Source organism: Desmodus rotundus, chromosome 12 (assembly GCF_022682495.2).
Source record: "Desmodus rotundus isolate HL8 chromosome 12, HLdesRot8A.1, whole genome shotgun sequence".
NCBI classification, from domain to species: domain Eukaryota; kingdom Metazoa; phylum Chordata; class Mammalia; order Chiroptera; family Phyllostomidae; genus Desmodus; species Desmodus rotundus.
In genome coordinates this window covers 75042020-75059237 of record NC_071398.1, presented here as the reverse complement: position 1 = coordinate 75059237, position 17218 = coordinate 75042020, and the positions used below count along the sequence as shown (strand labels likewise).

Genomic DNA, 17218 nt, shown 5'->3' with positions numbered 1-17218 from the left:
TCTCTCCCGCCCACCTTCCTCGGGGTTCCTACCGGGGGCCAATTCGGCCCACACCTCTACCCTCTTTCTTCCCCCTTGACAGCGCCGCCCCTGACATCCAGCCCCCGTGTCCTGTGCTCCCCCTCTTGTACTGCACTACCTTTGACTCGCGCGCTCTTAGTCTCGAATTTCGTTAGCATCCTTCAGGCCTGCGGCTCCGAGGTTCTCATACGAACCTCCGCCACTCCCTGACGCCCTCCAGTCGCCTCCACGTCAGCGGCACTCAGCCACGGTCCCCGGAAGCTCCTCCGCTCACAAACTTCCGGTCCCTGGAGCTCCGGGCAACCGAGACAGCGCCCGGGAGAGCCTAGAGAGGCCACTACCGGGCGGGAGGGGAGCAGAGGCTTCCGCTCCGCCGAGAGGCAAGATGGCCGCGGCTGGGGCTGGCTTTGTGGCCGGCTTGGAAAGTCGGGTTCTTCTTCGCCGTCTGTCTTTCTGCGTCCTCCTGGCAGGTGAGGCCTCCCCCACCCGTGAGTTCCACTCTGTGAGGAGCACCCTCCGGATCGGCCCAGCCGCGGGCGCCGCCGTCTCCCTTCTGGTTCCTGTTGCCCCTCTGTCCCCCCGTCCTGTAAATCCTTGTTCTCTTACGTTCCCAAGACAGAAGTTCCCCCGGTACCTGGACCTAAAGGTCCCTTCTCCCCAGAGGCACGTCGGATTGCCCCACTTCCTCCTCCAGACCTCCTGGACTCTCCGACTTTATCCGGATGCTTCCTTTGCCCCAGTGCCACAGGCACCCCACCCACAATCAAAAAGGACATTTGTCAGTTTAGCTTCCTTCTCTACTCGTTTAGACGTTTCAAGATGAAAGCAGCCTCGTTCTGTTGGGGCAGTGCAGCGTTTATTAAGAAAGTAGATGCCTCTTTTCTTTGTTGATTCCACCGTAAACCCGCGCCCCTGTGCTTGCCTGTTTGTTTCATCAGCAAAGTGAAACAAAAGTAGTATATGAGTATTCTTAACTGTTTAGACCGTGAAACAATAATTCAGGGAACTTGAGGCATTTATAATGGTATATGGCTTTCTAGTTTGTCGAGTCTTAGAATGCAAACATGTCAATATATAACCATGACCATACCTTCCCCCAAATTCACACTGGTTTCAAAGATCCCCAGAGGAGAAACTATAGCTGCCCCACACTGGGCACACACAAATGAGCTACTGGTGATAGATTAACTGACAGGTGTGTGGCATAAGTTTCCTCCCAAATCTGTTTTGACTCCTGGAAAAATGTCTCAAAGAACTTTTAAATTGCAATCTATATTCTTAGACTGGAATCCATTTTATTAACTAACTAGTAATATACACATAGGTCAGAAAAGGAGAAGCGTGGTCACCCATGCAACCAGAAGCTGGTACATCTGAGGTTAAATGCCTTTTCTTTGACAAATGAAGTTTTCTATTAACTTTACTGTCAGTTGCTCTATGTAGAATTTGCAATAGTCCTCTGAGGCACATAGCTAGGGGCATTATGTGTCCCAATAATGTGCCTAAGAAGTGAGAAGAATGGACATTAGTCCCATTTCAGAAAGTATGACATTCCCAAGCCATACAGTGAGCTAATGACAAAGTGGAGGTTAGTACTATCAATTTTTTCTAACACTTTTTATTTTCTGATCAGGTTTGTGTGGGGGAAACTCAGTGGAGAGGAAGATCTACATCCCCTTAAATAAAACAGCTCCCTGTGTCCGTCTGCTCAATGCCACTCATCAGATTGGCTGCCATTGTGAGTTCAGGTTTGGCTTTGTGTTCATGGCTGTTGATATTTCAGTCTGTGCCCTAGATATAAAGATCCAAGTCCTGCTTGGGAGTCTCAGCACACAAATTAAGTTATGTGGGTGGAAGCTGGTAGAGAACCATTTTTGTAAAGCCAGGCAAGATAATAAGGAAGAGCTAACATTTAGTAAATGCTGCATACTAAGGTTCTTAAACATGCATCTCATTTAATCCCCATGATGTAGCTACTATTATTATGTCATTTTATAAATGATGAAACTGAGACTTAGAGAAGTTGAGTAACTTTTCCAATATCATCCAGCTATTAAGTGTTGAAGCTAGGATTTGAGTCCTGGTGGTCCGGGCTCTAAGCAAGGACTCTTAACCAGCCAGAAGATTAAGTAGAAAACTATGCTATTTTCTATGGAGGAAGTAGGTTCATATTCTAAGGCAGGGATGTCAAACTCATTTTTACCAGGGGCCACATCATCCTCGCAGTTGCCTTCAAAGGGCAGAATGTAATTTTAAGACTGTATGAATGTAACTACTTCTTAACTACGGGCAAGGAGCTCAGTGCTGCCGCTGGGTAGAAACAAGGTGCCGTGTCGGATAAAACAAGGTGGAGGGCCGGATTCAACCCATGGCCCTTGTGTTTGCCCCCTGTGCTCTAAGGAGTCCAGTTATCACCTGCACTCTGATATCTTTAGAACCAAAATGGGCTTTTTAAAGGCAATGAACTATTTGAAAAGAAGGCATTGAGAAAGCCTTACAATTGCAAGAGGAGTTATCAGAGCATTTGCATTTGTCTTCATGCTTTATAAATGTGTTTCAAAACAGAGTATCATGACAACATGATTATAAAACTCTGGAAGGGAGAAAAGGTTGTGATCTAAAGGCTGAATCTCAGTTCCTCTTCTGCTTAACCTACTATTTTCAGATTTTGTTCTTCTGTGGTAGTAAGTAGCTCTGTCAGAGTGTAGTTTTGCTGGTAAGCAGGAAATAGAATCAGATCTTGGCTCCTTCATCATCAAATTGGTCACCTCTGAATTTCATTTTACTCTTATGAAAACAGTATATACCTGTCTGTACAAAGCTGAAAGTCACACTGCCTTTAGCAGATGTTTATTGATGATGACGAGTAAGTAGTGTGCTGTCAGCAGTACTGTGTGATTTCCTGAAACCTTCCAGTTTGGTAGGAGAAGACTGGAACCCTGAGAAGTGAAAGACTTGCTCAAGGTGACAGTTAGTACTTTCTTACCCATCCTTCCCTGAGCCATACTCTGTGTTCATCATCCCATGTCTCTGCTACAGGAAGTGCTGGGAGTAGATTAACTGGTTCCAAAGAGTTACAAATAAAATTTTATTTGGACTTAGTTCTTAAACTGGGTTTGTGGGTAGAAGGGAACCAGGCCCATTGTGGGCTGAGATCCAAGTGCAGGTCTTGCTGGAATGCCACTCAAGTGTGAAAGGCTAGAACCCCAGCCTCCTGGAGCTGGGTCAAAGATACAACCTTTGGGAATGAGTCATTCTGCTGCATGTTCTTAGGGCAAACCTGTGGGAAGCAGAGCAGTAGCCAAGTGCCAATACAGAGAAGCAAGCGGGGAGGGGCTGGACTCTGGCCACTTCCTAATTAAGATCTTATTTCCTTTTCAACCTGCTCATTTATAAGACTTTTTTCATCATATCTTTCTGTCCTGAGCAAGCTATACCCTCTTTAATTAGGGTTGCTAGCATTAAAGGAGAAAGGGACCCGGGTTTAATTTTATGATTATAACGTTCCATTTGTATTGGACCCTTTTAAGTTGCTCAAAGAGCTTATGTAGGTTTCTTTTAGTTCCTTCCTTCCTTTATTAATGTATTCCCACAATATGAGATAAATAGGGATGGAAAAACTTCTCTTCATTGAAGGTACAGAGAAAGAAAGCAAGTTACTTAAGACCACATAGTCACTCATTGGGACCCAAGTCAGAATCCAGGCTTTTTTATTTTTTTAAAGATTTTATTTATTTATTTTTAGAAGAAGGGAAGGGGGAAGAAAGAGAGGAAGAGAAACATCAATGTGTGGTTACCCCTTGCACACCCCCTACTGGGAACCTGGCCCACAACCCAGGCCTGATTGGGAATCAACCCTAACTGGAGACCCTTTAGTTCGCCAGCCAGTGCTCAATCCACTGAGCCACACCAGCCAGGGCAGAATCCAGGTTTTTTAAGTTTAATGTCGTAGCTTTTCTTCCTGTCCTCCTTCAGGAAGAATACAAGCTCTTCCTTTGCTCATGTTTTAAATGCTCTGGCAAGGACTATTGTCTTTAGTTTTATTTAAAACTATTATTGGTAGGTAGGTCATTACTAAGGTTATTCCAGAGTATTATATTCCTCTATATTTTATTATTGTCAACAAGATACTTAAATATTTTATTACTGTCAACATGAACTTAAATATTTACTGTATATAAGACGTAGTTGAATTTTGGGGACCTGCTGTCATGTCTAGATTTTACCAGATCCCATGGGAGAAAAATGCTTCCTGGCTGGCAGTGTGACAATGCTTAAGGTTTCTGTTTCATGCAGATGACAAGTATTTCTGTGCATTGATCTATACCATAATTCTCATTCCTGGCTATGTATATTAAAGAACAACACATGGTATATTTTGGAAATACACATACCTGAGCCTCACCTTTAAAGATTTTAATTTAGTAGATCTGATGCCCAAGTACCTGTGTTTTTTAAAACTCCAAAGTGATTCTGATACACAGCTAGGGTTGAGAACTACTGTTTTAAAACAATTTGTGAATAACACATCCAAATTTCAGTGAGGAGGAGACTCATGGAGGGACCCTATGATGTCTCTACATGGATCACTAGGGACCTGAGGGGTACTACTCTATAGAACTCAAGGTATTGCGTACTATGGGTCATCCATCCTCTAGTACAGTGCTTCCCCATCTTTGTCATGTCGTGAGACACATAGAAAATGGGATTCTGGCTCATATAGAAATGGATATTTGTAGGGCATCCTGGGGTAATGGATGAGTCTCTTCCTTACTGGGAGTGACCAGCCTATGGTCTTTGGGAACCCTAATTCCTCAGAAATGTGGGGAATCAATATAAGCACGTCTCTAATCCATTTAAGGCGCCTCAGTTGGGAAACTGTGTTCTGGAGACCTCAGAGTTCTTGATAAACTTTACCTAAAACTGGCCAAAAGCAAGTAAAGCTATTCTCAAATAGGGCAAAGGAATGGAGATCTATGGAGGCTACTGAGGCCAATGGAATCTGTACATACGTTTTCACAAAGGAAGATTCAATGGTAGAACCACAAGCTAGAGATTTAGAGCCTGCCATTTTCTAGAGAAAATACAGGTTTGAACACTTTATGTGTGCTGTCCTAGGATCTCATATATTTGGCTAAATAAGCTTGAGGGAAGAGGGCAAGAAAGTGAAGATTACAGAGCCTTTCTGACCTTTAATGAACAAAGCCTCCTGAGGCCATAGACTTCTTGGGCTCTTTTGTCCTCCATTCCCTCCTTGTAGTCCTCACATGGAATGAGGGTCTTCCATTTCTTTAGTTCAAGTCTAGACATGACAGTATTAACCCAGATATCTTGTGACATGTTTGGGGATAGATGATCTGCAGAATCAGTGAGGCAAAGTCAGAATTGCCAACTGTGGGGGTTTTAATTTGACCCATTCTGTCCTGGCAGCTTCCATTAGTGGGGACACAGGGGTTATTCACGTAGTGGAAAAAGAAGAGGACCTGCAGTGGGTGTTGATTGATGGCCCCAACCCCCCTTACGTGGTTCTGCTGGAGGGCACGCTCTTTACCAGGTAAAAACTGGGTGTGTCTGCTGGAAACTACATGTAGAGAGTGGAAAATTCAGTGAACAGTCCTCACTTGTGAGTGAAAATTTCCCTTGGCTTCCTGGTCTGATCAGGAATAGGGGGTGGGGTGCGCCTCAGAAGGAAAGATACACCATCGAAAGGAATTACCTCAATGACCTTATAAGTAGAGCTCTGGTGAGTAAAGATGCCAGGGAGGGAGGAGGAGTGCACAGGGTCACTCAGACACAGAGTAGATGAGATTAAGCCCCAAGCTCAGATTGGGTAATAGTCCTCTCAGAAGGTAGAGACTGAAAAGGCAAGAAATAAGTCAACAGTTTGATTCTCCAAATTCCCCATTTGTTTTTATCCTTAGAGGCAAGATATTAGGCTGCCTGATAACCTTCCTATCTTCCTTCATGTTGTTCCCTCCTTGTTCTAGGAAGGTGATGGAGAAGCTGAAGGGTAGCACTAGTCGAATTGCTGGTCTTGCAGTGTCCTTGGCCAAACCCAGCCCTGCCTCAGGCTTCTCTCCTAGTGTGCAGTGCCCCAATGATGGGTTTGGTAAGAGCCCTAAAGGATCAATGGAGCCTACTGTCACCCAGAGTTTATTGTTGCATCATTCTCATGTCTTTGTGTATGGGTGTGGGGGGTGGTATCTGTCTGTGTGTCTGTGTTTGTATGTTGTGTGAGCAGCTGACTCTCAAAAAGAAGATAGCATTTCTTGTCTTTGCCATTCTTCCCTTCCCTCTCCCGCTTCCTCTTCTTCACTAACCTTCCATTTTCACTTTTGTCACATGGTCAGATCCTTAATTGGACAGCTATGGCTCCCAGATACCAGTGTCTATTTTACTGTGGGTGATGATAGGTTGATGCTTGCTTCTTTGAGTACCCTTTCTTTGGAACTCTTAGTTCTGCCTCTATAATATCTTAGCTTTCCTCACCTGGTTCCTAAATGGTTGTTGTCCCAACATTCTAGCCCCCTCCTCTTCTTTAGGTGTGTACTCCAACTCCTATGGGCCAGAATTTGCGCACTGCAGGGAAATACAGTGGAACTACCTGGGTGATGGCTTGGCTTATGAAGACTTCAGTTTCCCCATCTTTCTTCTTGAAGATGAAAATGAAACCAATGTCATCAAACAGGTAATAACTCTGCCAGCTCCTAGCAATTCCAGTTAGAAAGAATTATTTTGTAGGCTCTCCTCTTGTTTGGAAGGAATCTCATTCTATTAGTACACCCTCTGAAAGACAGTTGCTTCAAGAAGAGCCAAGAAATTAATTTTTCTCACATTTCCCCCCCCTCCCCCCATTTCTCTCCTGCCTTTACAGCATTAAAGGTTTTTAGACTGGAAGGAAATGTAAAGGATATTTAATATGAAACAAAGTATAGAGAGCCCTGGTTAAGAACCCCTATTATGGTAAAAAGAACATTGGACTAGGAATTGAGAGATTCAGTTCAGTAATTTCTGAAGTTCTTTTCAGTTCTAATATTCTCCAATTCTAGCCTAGCTTCTTCATTTTAACACACAGAGCAGTTACAAGATTTATCCAAAGTTAACATGGTGAGTTGATGTTCAAGCTGTCTTAAATTTGATTTTTGATCTCCAGTTCAGTGCTGTTTGCATCAAATCACATTAGGAACAGTGGCTGAAACTCCAAATTGGGCCAGGTCATTTGATACAGGTTGATTTCTTCTGCCCCAACTAAGTCATTTCACACCTCTTGATGAGTTTTTCTCTCTGACCTTATCCCATGGTTGTACCGGACAGCCATAGCTCTGGGACAGGTGTAGGAGTGGCTTCAGAAAAGAGCTGGGCCCTCCTCTTTCTGGGAAGTGTGGGAGGGACTCTCCAGCTAGCTGCCTCAGTGGGGTCCATCTCCCCTCTAGTGCTATCGAGATCACAACCTGAGTCAGAATGGTTCAGCACCAGCCTTCCCACTGTGTGCCATGCAGCTCTTCTCACACATGCATGCTGTCATCAGCACTGTCACCTGCATGCGACGCAGCTCTATCCAGAGCACCTTTAGCATCAACCCAGGTAGGGCAAGTCCAAGACATGCTGGGTGTGCTGGGTGGGGATAAGGGTGGTGATAAGGGGCCAAGGAATGTTGGGAGACCTGTAGGGAAGGAGTGGGCACAGGCAGAGAGCACTGGTGGGAGAAGTGGAAATAGTTCTCAACAGTTGCATCTTGTCACTGAAGCGGATTGTGGCAGTGGAGACAGAGAATGTGACTCCCAGAATCCATGGGGCACTGGTCAGAGAGGACTTCCATACCTTCTTTTTAGCTACTTTCTCCTTTACACTGTTCATGTCTCACTGTTTGTGTCCTGCTCAGAAATCGTTTGTGATCCTCTGTCCGACTACAACGTGTGGAGCATGCTTAAGCCTATAAATACATCTGGGACGTTAGAACCGGATGAGAAGGTTGTGGTCGCTGCCACCCAGGTAAGTGTTGGCCTCTGATCAGGGTGGGTAGGGCTGGTACAGAAAAGGCAGGCAGCCCTGACCAGTATGGCTCAGTTGGTTGGGCAAACTCCAGCAAAGCGAAAGGTCGCTGGTTCAATTCCAGGTCAGGACACATGCCTGGGTTGCAGGCTGGTCCTCGGTTGGGGCACATTAAGAGGTAACCAGTTGATGTTTTCTCTAACAAATTATTGTTTCTCTCCCACCTTTCCCCGTTCTCTAAAGATAAATAAAATTTTTAAAAGGAGGGAAGGGCAGGCAGGCCTCTGTTGCACATACCAGGTTTCATAGTTACTATAATGGGGACCCTCAAATGGAGAGGGATCTGGGCTGTGGGACTCTGGACTTCAGGACATGAGTATTCTCTTGACTGAAAGAGGAGAAGGGGCCTGGGGCCTAGTCCTAATTTCCATTTTCAAGCTGTACCTTCCTGCCTTTTTTGGTGGACCCAGCTGGACAGTCGTTCCTTTTTCTGGAATGTGGCCCCAGGGGCTGAGAGTGCGGTTGCCTCCTTCGTCACCCAGCTGGCTGCAGCTGAAGCTTTGCACAAGGCTCCTGATGTGACCACCCTACCCCACAACATCATGTTTGTTTTCTTCCAAGGGGTAAGGGCTCTCTGGCTTGAGTGGAATGGCCAGGAATAGGAGTTGGGGGGATGTCGGTGGGAGGGGCCATCTTCTGGGGAAGATCTTAACACTTGACCTAAGTTGTTATTCAACAGGGAGCTTCTGGATGTGTCTACATGTATCTCCTTCAGAGTCCCCCATTTTAGGAAGGCTCTGCACCCTGACCTGGAAGTGGTGTACTTGCCCACCCCTCTCTCCCCAACTTATGCCATCTACTTGAGGCATTCTTTTACTATTTTCCCTGGATCCCTTTATACTCACTTCCACTCAGGAGCCCTGAGGCTCCCAACTTTCTCCCTGTCCCCACAGCCTGGCCCTGGAATAAGGGAACAGCAGCCGTGGCTGAGTCAGTAGAGGTATGAGAGGGGCAGGAAGGAGGCACATAGCAGCTGATGTTTGCCTCAGGCTGATGTACCCATTTTTAGGCTCAAAAGGTCATGTGATATATACATGTGAGGGATTGTCGAAGGTGGGAGGCAAGGTAGGGAAAAGGATAGAGTCAAATGATTCCAAAAGCTAGCCAGCACTTGAGATGCCATAAGATGGTGTAGTCTTTATGCTGAGAGCTTTGATCTAGCCTCAAGGAGCCAAAGTTGCCCTAACCCTTTGGAATTTCTGTTCCCTTTCTCACCCATCTCTACCTCTCAGGAAACTTTTGACTACATTGGCAGCTCGAGAATGGTCTATGATATGGAGAAGGGCAAGTTTCCTGTGCAGTTAGAAAACATTGACTCATTCGTGGAGCTGAGACAGGTGTGTAGCATGTGTCCCTGTCCCCTTCCTTCCTAAAGTTTCCTCTTCTTTTGTTCTGTTGTCCTCCCTGCAGGTACCATCACCTCTTTCCTTGACTTCTCTTTTGAACCCACTCCTTTCTCTCAGCAGACTGACTATAAGTATTGCTTCTTCATCCTTCCCCCAGGTGGCCTTAAGAAATTCACTAGAGCTTTGGATGCACACAGATCCTGTGTCTCAGAAAAATGAGTCAGTATGGAACAAGGTAATCTGAGCATCTCTCCCCCTCACTTCTATATTCAACAGCTCAGAATACAGACACCCCCTTAACCTGGCCCTATCCCCAACAACCCACAAGGCCCGTCAGACAGGACCTTAAGTTGGGTATTGGCTAAAGGGTGAACACCATGACTGTTACAGCTTCCCAGCAAGAACCACTGATTCCATGGCGTGGGTAGCTCTTTGATCATGTGGTGCCTAGCAAACTATTGCTGGCCATTAGGACAGGGTGGTGACTGGCTCCCTTCTCTTCCTGCTGCCCCATGGTTCTAGTCGTCCAGGCCATGCTGCCCCCATTCCTGGCATGCCAGACTCTTGACCCAGAATGCTCATCACTTTCCTCACTACTTGTTCAAGCTCCTCCATACCCTCAATGTCCAGCTTTAGGCCTGTTTTTTCCAAGAGGTCTCTTCCTGCCACTGCAGTTTCAGTGTCATCCCTGCTCTGGGTTCCTACAGCCCTTGCCAACGTGGTTACCTGTTTTGTATTATCATTTGTTCCTCTAGTTTTACAGAACAAATAGCAACTGAAGCATCTACTGAGGATAAGGCAGAGTTCTGAGGACAGTGGGGTTTACCTATAAATACAAAAAACACAGGCCTCTTCCTTTATGCCCTTTTTTTTTTTTTTTACTTTAAGAGTATATTTATTAAAGCTGGGGACAGTGAAACAAGGAAGGACCTAGGATAGAAGAAGCAAAAGGAGAGTCTAAGCGGGGCTGCTTTGGCTCTCTATACATGCTATAGGAAAGAAATGAGCCTAGATGGGGCTGCTATTGGCTCACTGAGACATAAAAGTCACAGTGAGCCAAGGTGGGGCTGTTGTCAGCCCACTGGGAAGTCAGAGAAAGGGGGGACTAGGAGATAGGTTCAAGGCGTTAGCCCAGGGTGAACTGCTGCCCACTGCTCCCCTGGTTGCAAGTCTCCTGGGGACCTTAGTGTTTAAGAGAGAAAAGTAAAGTTGCACTCCTGAGAGGGAAGAAAGGCGTGGGCATTCTTCCGGGAGGGAGAGCGTGCCTATGCTGTAGTTTTAAAAGGATGGTAGGAGCTACAGGAAATTAGAGGGGCTTGATTCAAAAATACTTGCAGCATTTAGATCTAGAAGGGCTTGGGGCAACTTCCCAAGCTAGGGACTTGAAGTAGAAAGCATTTTAGGCCTAAAAGAGACCTCCCACTTGCCACTCCCCATCCTCTCATGAGTTAATCTCCCTCATCCCTCCCAGGTGGAGCATCTCCGGACCACATTGGAGAAGAGTGGTGCCGGTGTACCTACTGTCGTCCTCAGGAGGGTGAACCAGTCCCAGCCTCTCCCACCATCTTCTCTGCAGCGATTTCTTCGAGCTCGAAACATCTCTGGTGTTGTTCTTGCTGACCACGCTACTAGCTTCCATAACCGGTAAGAGTTACCTGACCTGCATCCTCTTATTTTCTGGAAGGAGTCTGTTCTGCAGTCAAGGGTCCAAGGTCCACAGAGAGATGACTTCTGTGTCAAGAAAGATCACTGCTGTCCCCTCTCCCCACACCACCCTCTCTAAAATCTCAGGTCAGTTTGTGTTCTTTGTTCAGTAGCGTATTCATATCTAACCTGGTCCCCTCATTTGACTTGATGTTCAACTTAGAAAACAGTTCTCAACTTAGCCCTTTCCTGTATAATCCTTGCTTGTGCTTCCACCTCCCCCAAGCTGTCTGGGGGCTTAAATTACCTAGGGCTGCTGGTAGAGGGCATCATCTCAAACAGGGGCACTGGAATGATGATAGGGTTCTTAAGGTGTAGGACAAAGCATTGTCCTTGTCTGAGGCCCACCAAGGGTGCCGCAAACCATACTCTGAAATGTCACATGTTGTTGCCATGTGGTAAGTGCATGTGGTTCAATGTGAGGGTATCGTGTCCCCTATGGTTGAGGTAGCTCCAGAAATAAGGGGTGAGGCCTGTTAGTCACCTCTTTTCTGGTCTTAGGCGCCTCTAAACTGTCTCTAACTTGAGCACTGGACTAAAAGGGCACTTTTTACTCAGGCTGGACTGCTAAGCCCCAAGCCTCCCTTCCTCTTCCAACAGGTCAGAGGAATTTCTGAGTGACAGTGCTTAGGTTCTAGTTCTCTGAGTACAGCCAAGTAGCAACTTCTCATTTATTTTGGGCAGCAACAGTTCTGGTACATAGGGTCAATTCTCCTCCCCTAGTTTGTCAACCATACCACTTTGGGATAAGGGGTGATTCATCGTTTGAACACATTTGGACTTACGTGGCTGACTTGATTCTATATGGGAGAGGCATTCATAGATGGTAAAAGCTGGGAGCTCTCTTTTCTTAGTCCTACTTCTAAGATCTGTCTCCTTGGGGCTCCCCAAGGGATATTGGGGTAGTTTGATCCAGTGTAGTATGTATCTGTGAATAGATGTGCTAATCTCCCTCTACTTTCAGCCACCCTCAATAGAATTGTTCACTAGAACAGTCACACAGTTGCTCAGGTAATGTGTGTCAGCTTCACTGAAAGTCATTTTCGCCACTCTCCTATATCTCCAGCCCAAATGACAAAAGTGTCTCTTATGTTTAAAGATCTCCTGGAGATGAGATTCCTGCATTCTAATCTTATTCACCTACTCTACCTTGTCTGTTGGAAAAATCTTTGTATTTAACTAACCATTGCCATCCTCACTCCTACCTCCCCTTTCTCCATACCTTCTTCAATATGGGATACTAATCTCTGTACCCTTCCTGGATGATGAAAAATGAATACCGAGTTGCTGCATAAGGGGCATTTGAGGGAGGGAAGGGGCAGGGCCCTCGATGAGTATAGCCAAGGCTCATGTTGGCTTTCCTGGCAGCTATTACCAGAGCGTTTATGACACTGCTGAGAACATTAATGTGAGCTACCCTGAATGGCAGAGCCCTGAAGAGGACCTGAACTTTGTGACAGACACTGCCAAGGTAGCACTGGCCTGGGCTGGGTGGGAGTAATGGGGAACACAGAGAAGTTGGTTAGAATGTTACTATTTGGGATTAGGAGAGGTGGGCCATTCAGTTCCCCTCCTCACCTACCACAGGCTCTTGCAGATGTAGCCACGGTGCTGGGACGTGCACTGTACCAGCTTGCAGGAGGAACTAACTTCAGCGACACTATTCTGGCTGATCCCCAAACAGTAAGAACAAATGGGCCCTGACTCCTTTCTGTCCATTTACACCACGGGCTGCCTCAGCCTTTATGTCCCTTGCCTGGTCTCCCATGCCCATGCCTATGTGTGCCTGTGAGGATACTTGACACCCCAGGGAGCCCTTGACTGGGCCTCATCTGTACCCTCATGAGCCAGCCACTGTCCCCCTAGCCCCAGAGTCTGTCTGGTCAGTGTGGTTTCGACTCCATGACTGGACCTCCACTAATCACTCTGTCAATGGGATCCAAATCACAGAGCTCTCTCTTCTCACTGTCCCAATCCTAGGTCACCCGCCTGCTCTATGGCTTCCTGGTTAGAGCCAACAACTCATGGTTCCAGTCTATCCTCAGGCAGGACCTAAGGTCCTACTTGGGTAAGCACCTGATGTGGGAATGGGACCCTTGGCCAAGGAAAAGGGTAGGAAAAAATCTTCATTTTGCTTTAATCTTTACTTTTTTTTCTTTCTCCTTTCTACTTTTCCCCCCCTTGTTTCCCTTTCTTTCTGTTTCTCTTTTCTTCTCTGGCTCCGGCCAACCTGGGTCTCTCTGTCTCTGCCCATCTGCACTGCACCATCTATCCACCAAATCCTTCCCTTCCCTGTGGTTTCCAATCAGGTGACGGGCCTCTTCAGCATTACATCGCTGTCTCCAGCCCCACCAACGCCACTTACGTTGTACAGTGTGCCTTGGCAAATTTAACCGGCAAGGTGACCGACCTTACTCGAGAGCAGTGCCAGGATCCAAGTAAAGTCCCCAGTGAAAACAAGGATGTGAGTGGTAGTGGGTGTCCTGAGAGTCCCTTTCCCTTGGGAAAATTAGAGGATCTCCTGGGCCCAACTGGACCCAAGGCTGGGGATGGAGAGGTGGTGGGATGCAGCCCTCTGAACTTGAGTGTCGAACAGGCAGTAGCCTGAGTGAAAAAGGATCATCTAAAGATTAAAGGGGTTGGGTGAGAGAGGGTCACCTCAGCCCATGCTCTGGCATGTCTTCCTGTGCAGCTGTATGAGTACACCTGGGTTCAGGGCCCTCTAAACTCCAACGAGACGGACCGGCTCCCCCGATGTGTGCGTTCTACGGCACGACTGGCCAGGGCCTTGTCCCCTGCCTTTGAACTCGGGCAGTGGGGCTCTACTGAGTACTCTACATGGACTGAGAGCCGCTGGAAAGACATCCGTGCCCGGATATTTCTGATAGCCAGCAAAGAGCTTGAGGTGAGATGGGAGACAGGTGGTGGCACAGATCTCTTTGACTCTGTTGCTTCTTGTCTCATATCCCTTCATTTCCCATTTGCCCCAGATTTGCCACAAAAACTTACTGCAAATTTATCCCTTGTCAGCTAGTATGCCCCATTAGGAAGCTTATCTTCATTGATAATTTGATTCTGTATTCATTCTGAAGATACGTTCTCATAGAGACCTAAGGAGACACTGCTAGCCCTGTAGTCCCCAGGTAGTCCTTCCACAGCTCCATTCCCACCAGCATTCCCACCTGGCATAGCTGGGATGGGTCGATCCAGTATTTATCAAGTACTGTCACAAGTAAGTCAGTAATGTAATTGCCATGGGAGAGTCAAAGTCATGGGTCCTGCATTTAAGATGCTTAAAATCTAAGTAATACAAGACAAGCAAGAACAGAGGTACTTTGCTTTTCTTTTAAAATGTGGAGACTGTAAGTCTCCAGACTGGGGAGATGTTGCCTATGATTGTTCAGTATTTGGTGCTTGGAGCCAGCTCCAGAATTCCAATGTCCTGGCTCCCAGCCCCAAGCAATTACCCCAGACTGCACTGAGAGAATAATCAGAGCACCTCTCTCCCCCCTGCAGTTCATCACCCTGACGGTGGGCTTTGGCGTCCTTGTCTTCTCTCTCATCATCACCTACTGCATCAATGCCAAAGCCGATGTCCTTTTCATTGCTCCCCGGGAGCCCGGTGCTGTGTCTTTCTGAGGAGAACCCCAGCTTTTCCTGCAGCTCTGTGGTTCATTCCCTACATCATTTGTCCCACTGGGACAGAAACAACTAGTTTGTCACTGGAACCTTTCTGGGCCTGGCTCAGACTGGGATTAACATAAAGAAGAGGAACTGTCCGACAGAGGCAGTGAGAGATAAAACAAGTATTCCTTCCTCCCCAGCTCCCCCTTTCAGTCTCTCATTTCCTGTTTCTTCTTTCTCCCTTCTGCCAGATTCTGGGATGACAAACAGAAGCTTCTAGCTTCTGTTTAACTCCTAGCCACCCACCATAACTTACCCTTCCTCATACTTCCTCTACTACTCTTTCCATCCTGCCCTGTACCTTCCTCTACTCCCCACTCCACCTCCTGTACTCACCAACCTTCCTGACCAGGAAGAATGACATGAAGGGTTGAATGCCAGGAACAAACTACAAGGAACCCTGAGGAGGAGGATGGGGCGATCTGGGGGCCAAGCCTGGTGTCTCCCTCCCGCCGTCCTGTCTCCAGGTCTTTAGATGGCACATCAGGATGGGCATGCTGCTGGGTGGGTATCCCACCTCCAGCCCACAGTGCTGAGTTGTCATTTGTATTAAGCTGTAAAATCTATTTTTGTTTTCCTTTTTTGTTTGTTTGTTTGTGTATAAATATATAAATAATGGGTTTCATTAAAATAGATTATCCCACATGACCTGTTATGTGTCCCGGGCTCTCTTGCTCAGCGGCCCAGACTGGAAGTCACAAAATTGTTACCTTGTGCTCTCTTCTGGGTCTTCTGAGGCCCAAGGAATAAGGCTCTGTCAAAACCAGCTGGAATCCTGGAGCCCTGGTCTCTGTCTCATAAGAACAAGGTCAGCAGTTTCTTCCCACCTTTGTGTTTGACAGACATATTTCTTTATTCACTTTGAGATACTGGTGTGGGTACAGAGATGAAGGGAATACAGCCCTTGAGTAGCTCCAAGTTGGGATGAGGGGAGAGACAGATACACTCCCTATTGGGTGTGATCCAGTGTGATAAATGGAATAATTACAGAATATCCAGAGTGCCATGGTAGCACATAGTGGGACTTGGGGCAATGTGGTGACATTTAGAAAGGCTACACAGGAGGAGGCATTTGAGGTGTGATTTAGATTCACCAGGTGTAGAAGCACAGAGCCAAGAGAAAACACTGGTCGTGTTTGGGAATGTTGACTTACTCAGTGTGCTCAAGCCATAAGGATCAGCAGGAGAAGCTGGAGCCGGGTCACGAAGGCCCCCTTGGGTGGTGTGCTTTCTGTTGATGGTGGGCATTTTGTAGACCAAAACAAAGAATGGCTTGGGACTCTTTGGAGACACTCTAATCCCCTGGATCTTAATGAAGGCATAATTCTGGAATGTAGCAGCACTGTTAAATTAGGGGTAGAGGCTTAGTCAGCTGAGGGGGAAAGAACTGACAGGAGTGGCACTGAAGCCAGCCTTCACCCCTCACTGTGCCTGGGAAGCTGTTTCCCTTGTGCCTGGGGACAGAGATGGAAAAGAACTGGCCATTTGCAGAGTCCTAAACCCTTCTCTTAGTTTCCTGATTGGGCTGTTTACTTTTTTGAATACTGCTGAGAGGAAGTAGTTTTTCTCCAGGTTTCTTTCCAAGTTCCCTCAGGGGAATGTTTGGGGTTCTGGGAAATGGAAATACACACTGCTGCTCCCCCTGTCACTGCACCCCTCCCAGTCAGAGCTGGAGAGCTGTGTGCTGTGCTGGCGGGAGCTGAGCACAGCTGCCACCATCTGGGCTGACTCCACACCTCCTTTGGCCAACACATTTCCCAGCAGACAGCATTACTCCCTTATCCTGCTGGTGGCTTCAGGAAGCAAGGAAGTGGCTAGGTTATCAGTGAGGGGGCTGAACAGGAAAGCAGAGGGATGGGAAGAATCAAGGGAACAGGGTGGGCAAGAAAAAAGGGTACAAGATGTAGGGCCTTCAATATTCAGTCTCCTGCCTCGGGAAGAATCCTCAAGCTGCTTCTCTGCCTTTCACGCTATCCCACCTTACAACCCCAGCCACCCTACCCCCAAAATACAGAACCAGAAAACTGGCTCTTTCTATGGCTCTTGGGGAAGCCAGGCTTCATGGAAGGGGCACAGGCTCCCAGACAAACCACTGGGGCTGCCTTTCTGAGACTGATCTGGCTCCTCATCAGGTACCTCCTGTGCCCTGGAGATCACATGGGACTGGCTGGCCGCACCTTAGGGCCACAGAGTTTAACTCCTTAGCCTCCCTTTCACTTGCTGTAGGCCTTGCTCACCCCTGTGCTTCCTGAAATTTACTTCTTAGCCCCTCCCTTTCTCATAGGGCTTCCCTCCCTCCCTGCTCCTAACCATGGGTAAGCTCACACTGCACCTTTTCTTCACCCACCCCATGCTGAAAGTTGAGTAACAGACATCCCTTCCCCCAAGACTTCTCTCCCCAGCTCCTCTTC

At 47.1% G+C, this 17218-nt stretch overlaps 2 protein-coding genes across 3 annotated transcripts in view; one reads left to right on the top strand and one right to left on the bottom strand.

Annotated features, from left to right (window-relative positions):
• Positions 1–373, bottom strand: part of COPA (COPI coat complex subunit alpha) — a 58702-nt gene extending 58329 nt beyond the window's left edge. Inside the window, exon 1 of the mRNA XM_024574875.4 lies at positions 140–373. Within this exon, the coding sequence (XP_024430643.1) occupies positions 140–179 (40 nt within the window). The 5' untranslated portion in view covers positions 180–373. The remainder of the gene's footprint in view (positions 1–139) is intronic.
• Positions 360–15455, top strand: NCSTN (nicastrin). 2 transcript variants are annotated; one of them, XM_024574884.3, is made up of 17 exons: positions 360–491; positions 1655–1759; positions 5452–5575; positions 6009–6130; positions 6564–6709; positions 7455–7605; positions 7904–8013; positions 8484–8636; positions 9306–9410; positions 9577–9654; positions 10891–11063; positions 12492–12594; positions 12711–12806; positions 13104–13191; positions 13433–13587; positions 13816–14028; positions 14640–15455. In XM_024574884.3, exons 1-17 carry the CDS (start codon positions 407–409, stop codon positions 14760–14762), a joined length of 2130 nt encoding a protein of 709 aa, XP_024430652.1. In that variant the 5' UTR covers positions 360–406; the 3' UTR covers positions 14763–15455. The 2 variants fall into 2 exon arrangements, with proteins under 2 accessions (XP_024430652.1, XP_045038019.1); XM_045182084.2 differs by lacking the exons at positions 360–491; positions 5452–5575.
• Positions 15456–17218: the final 1763 nt, after the last annotated feature.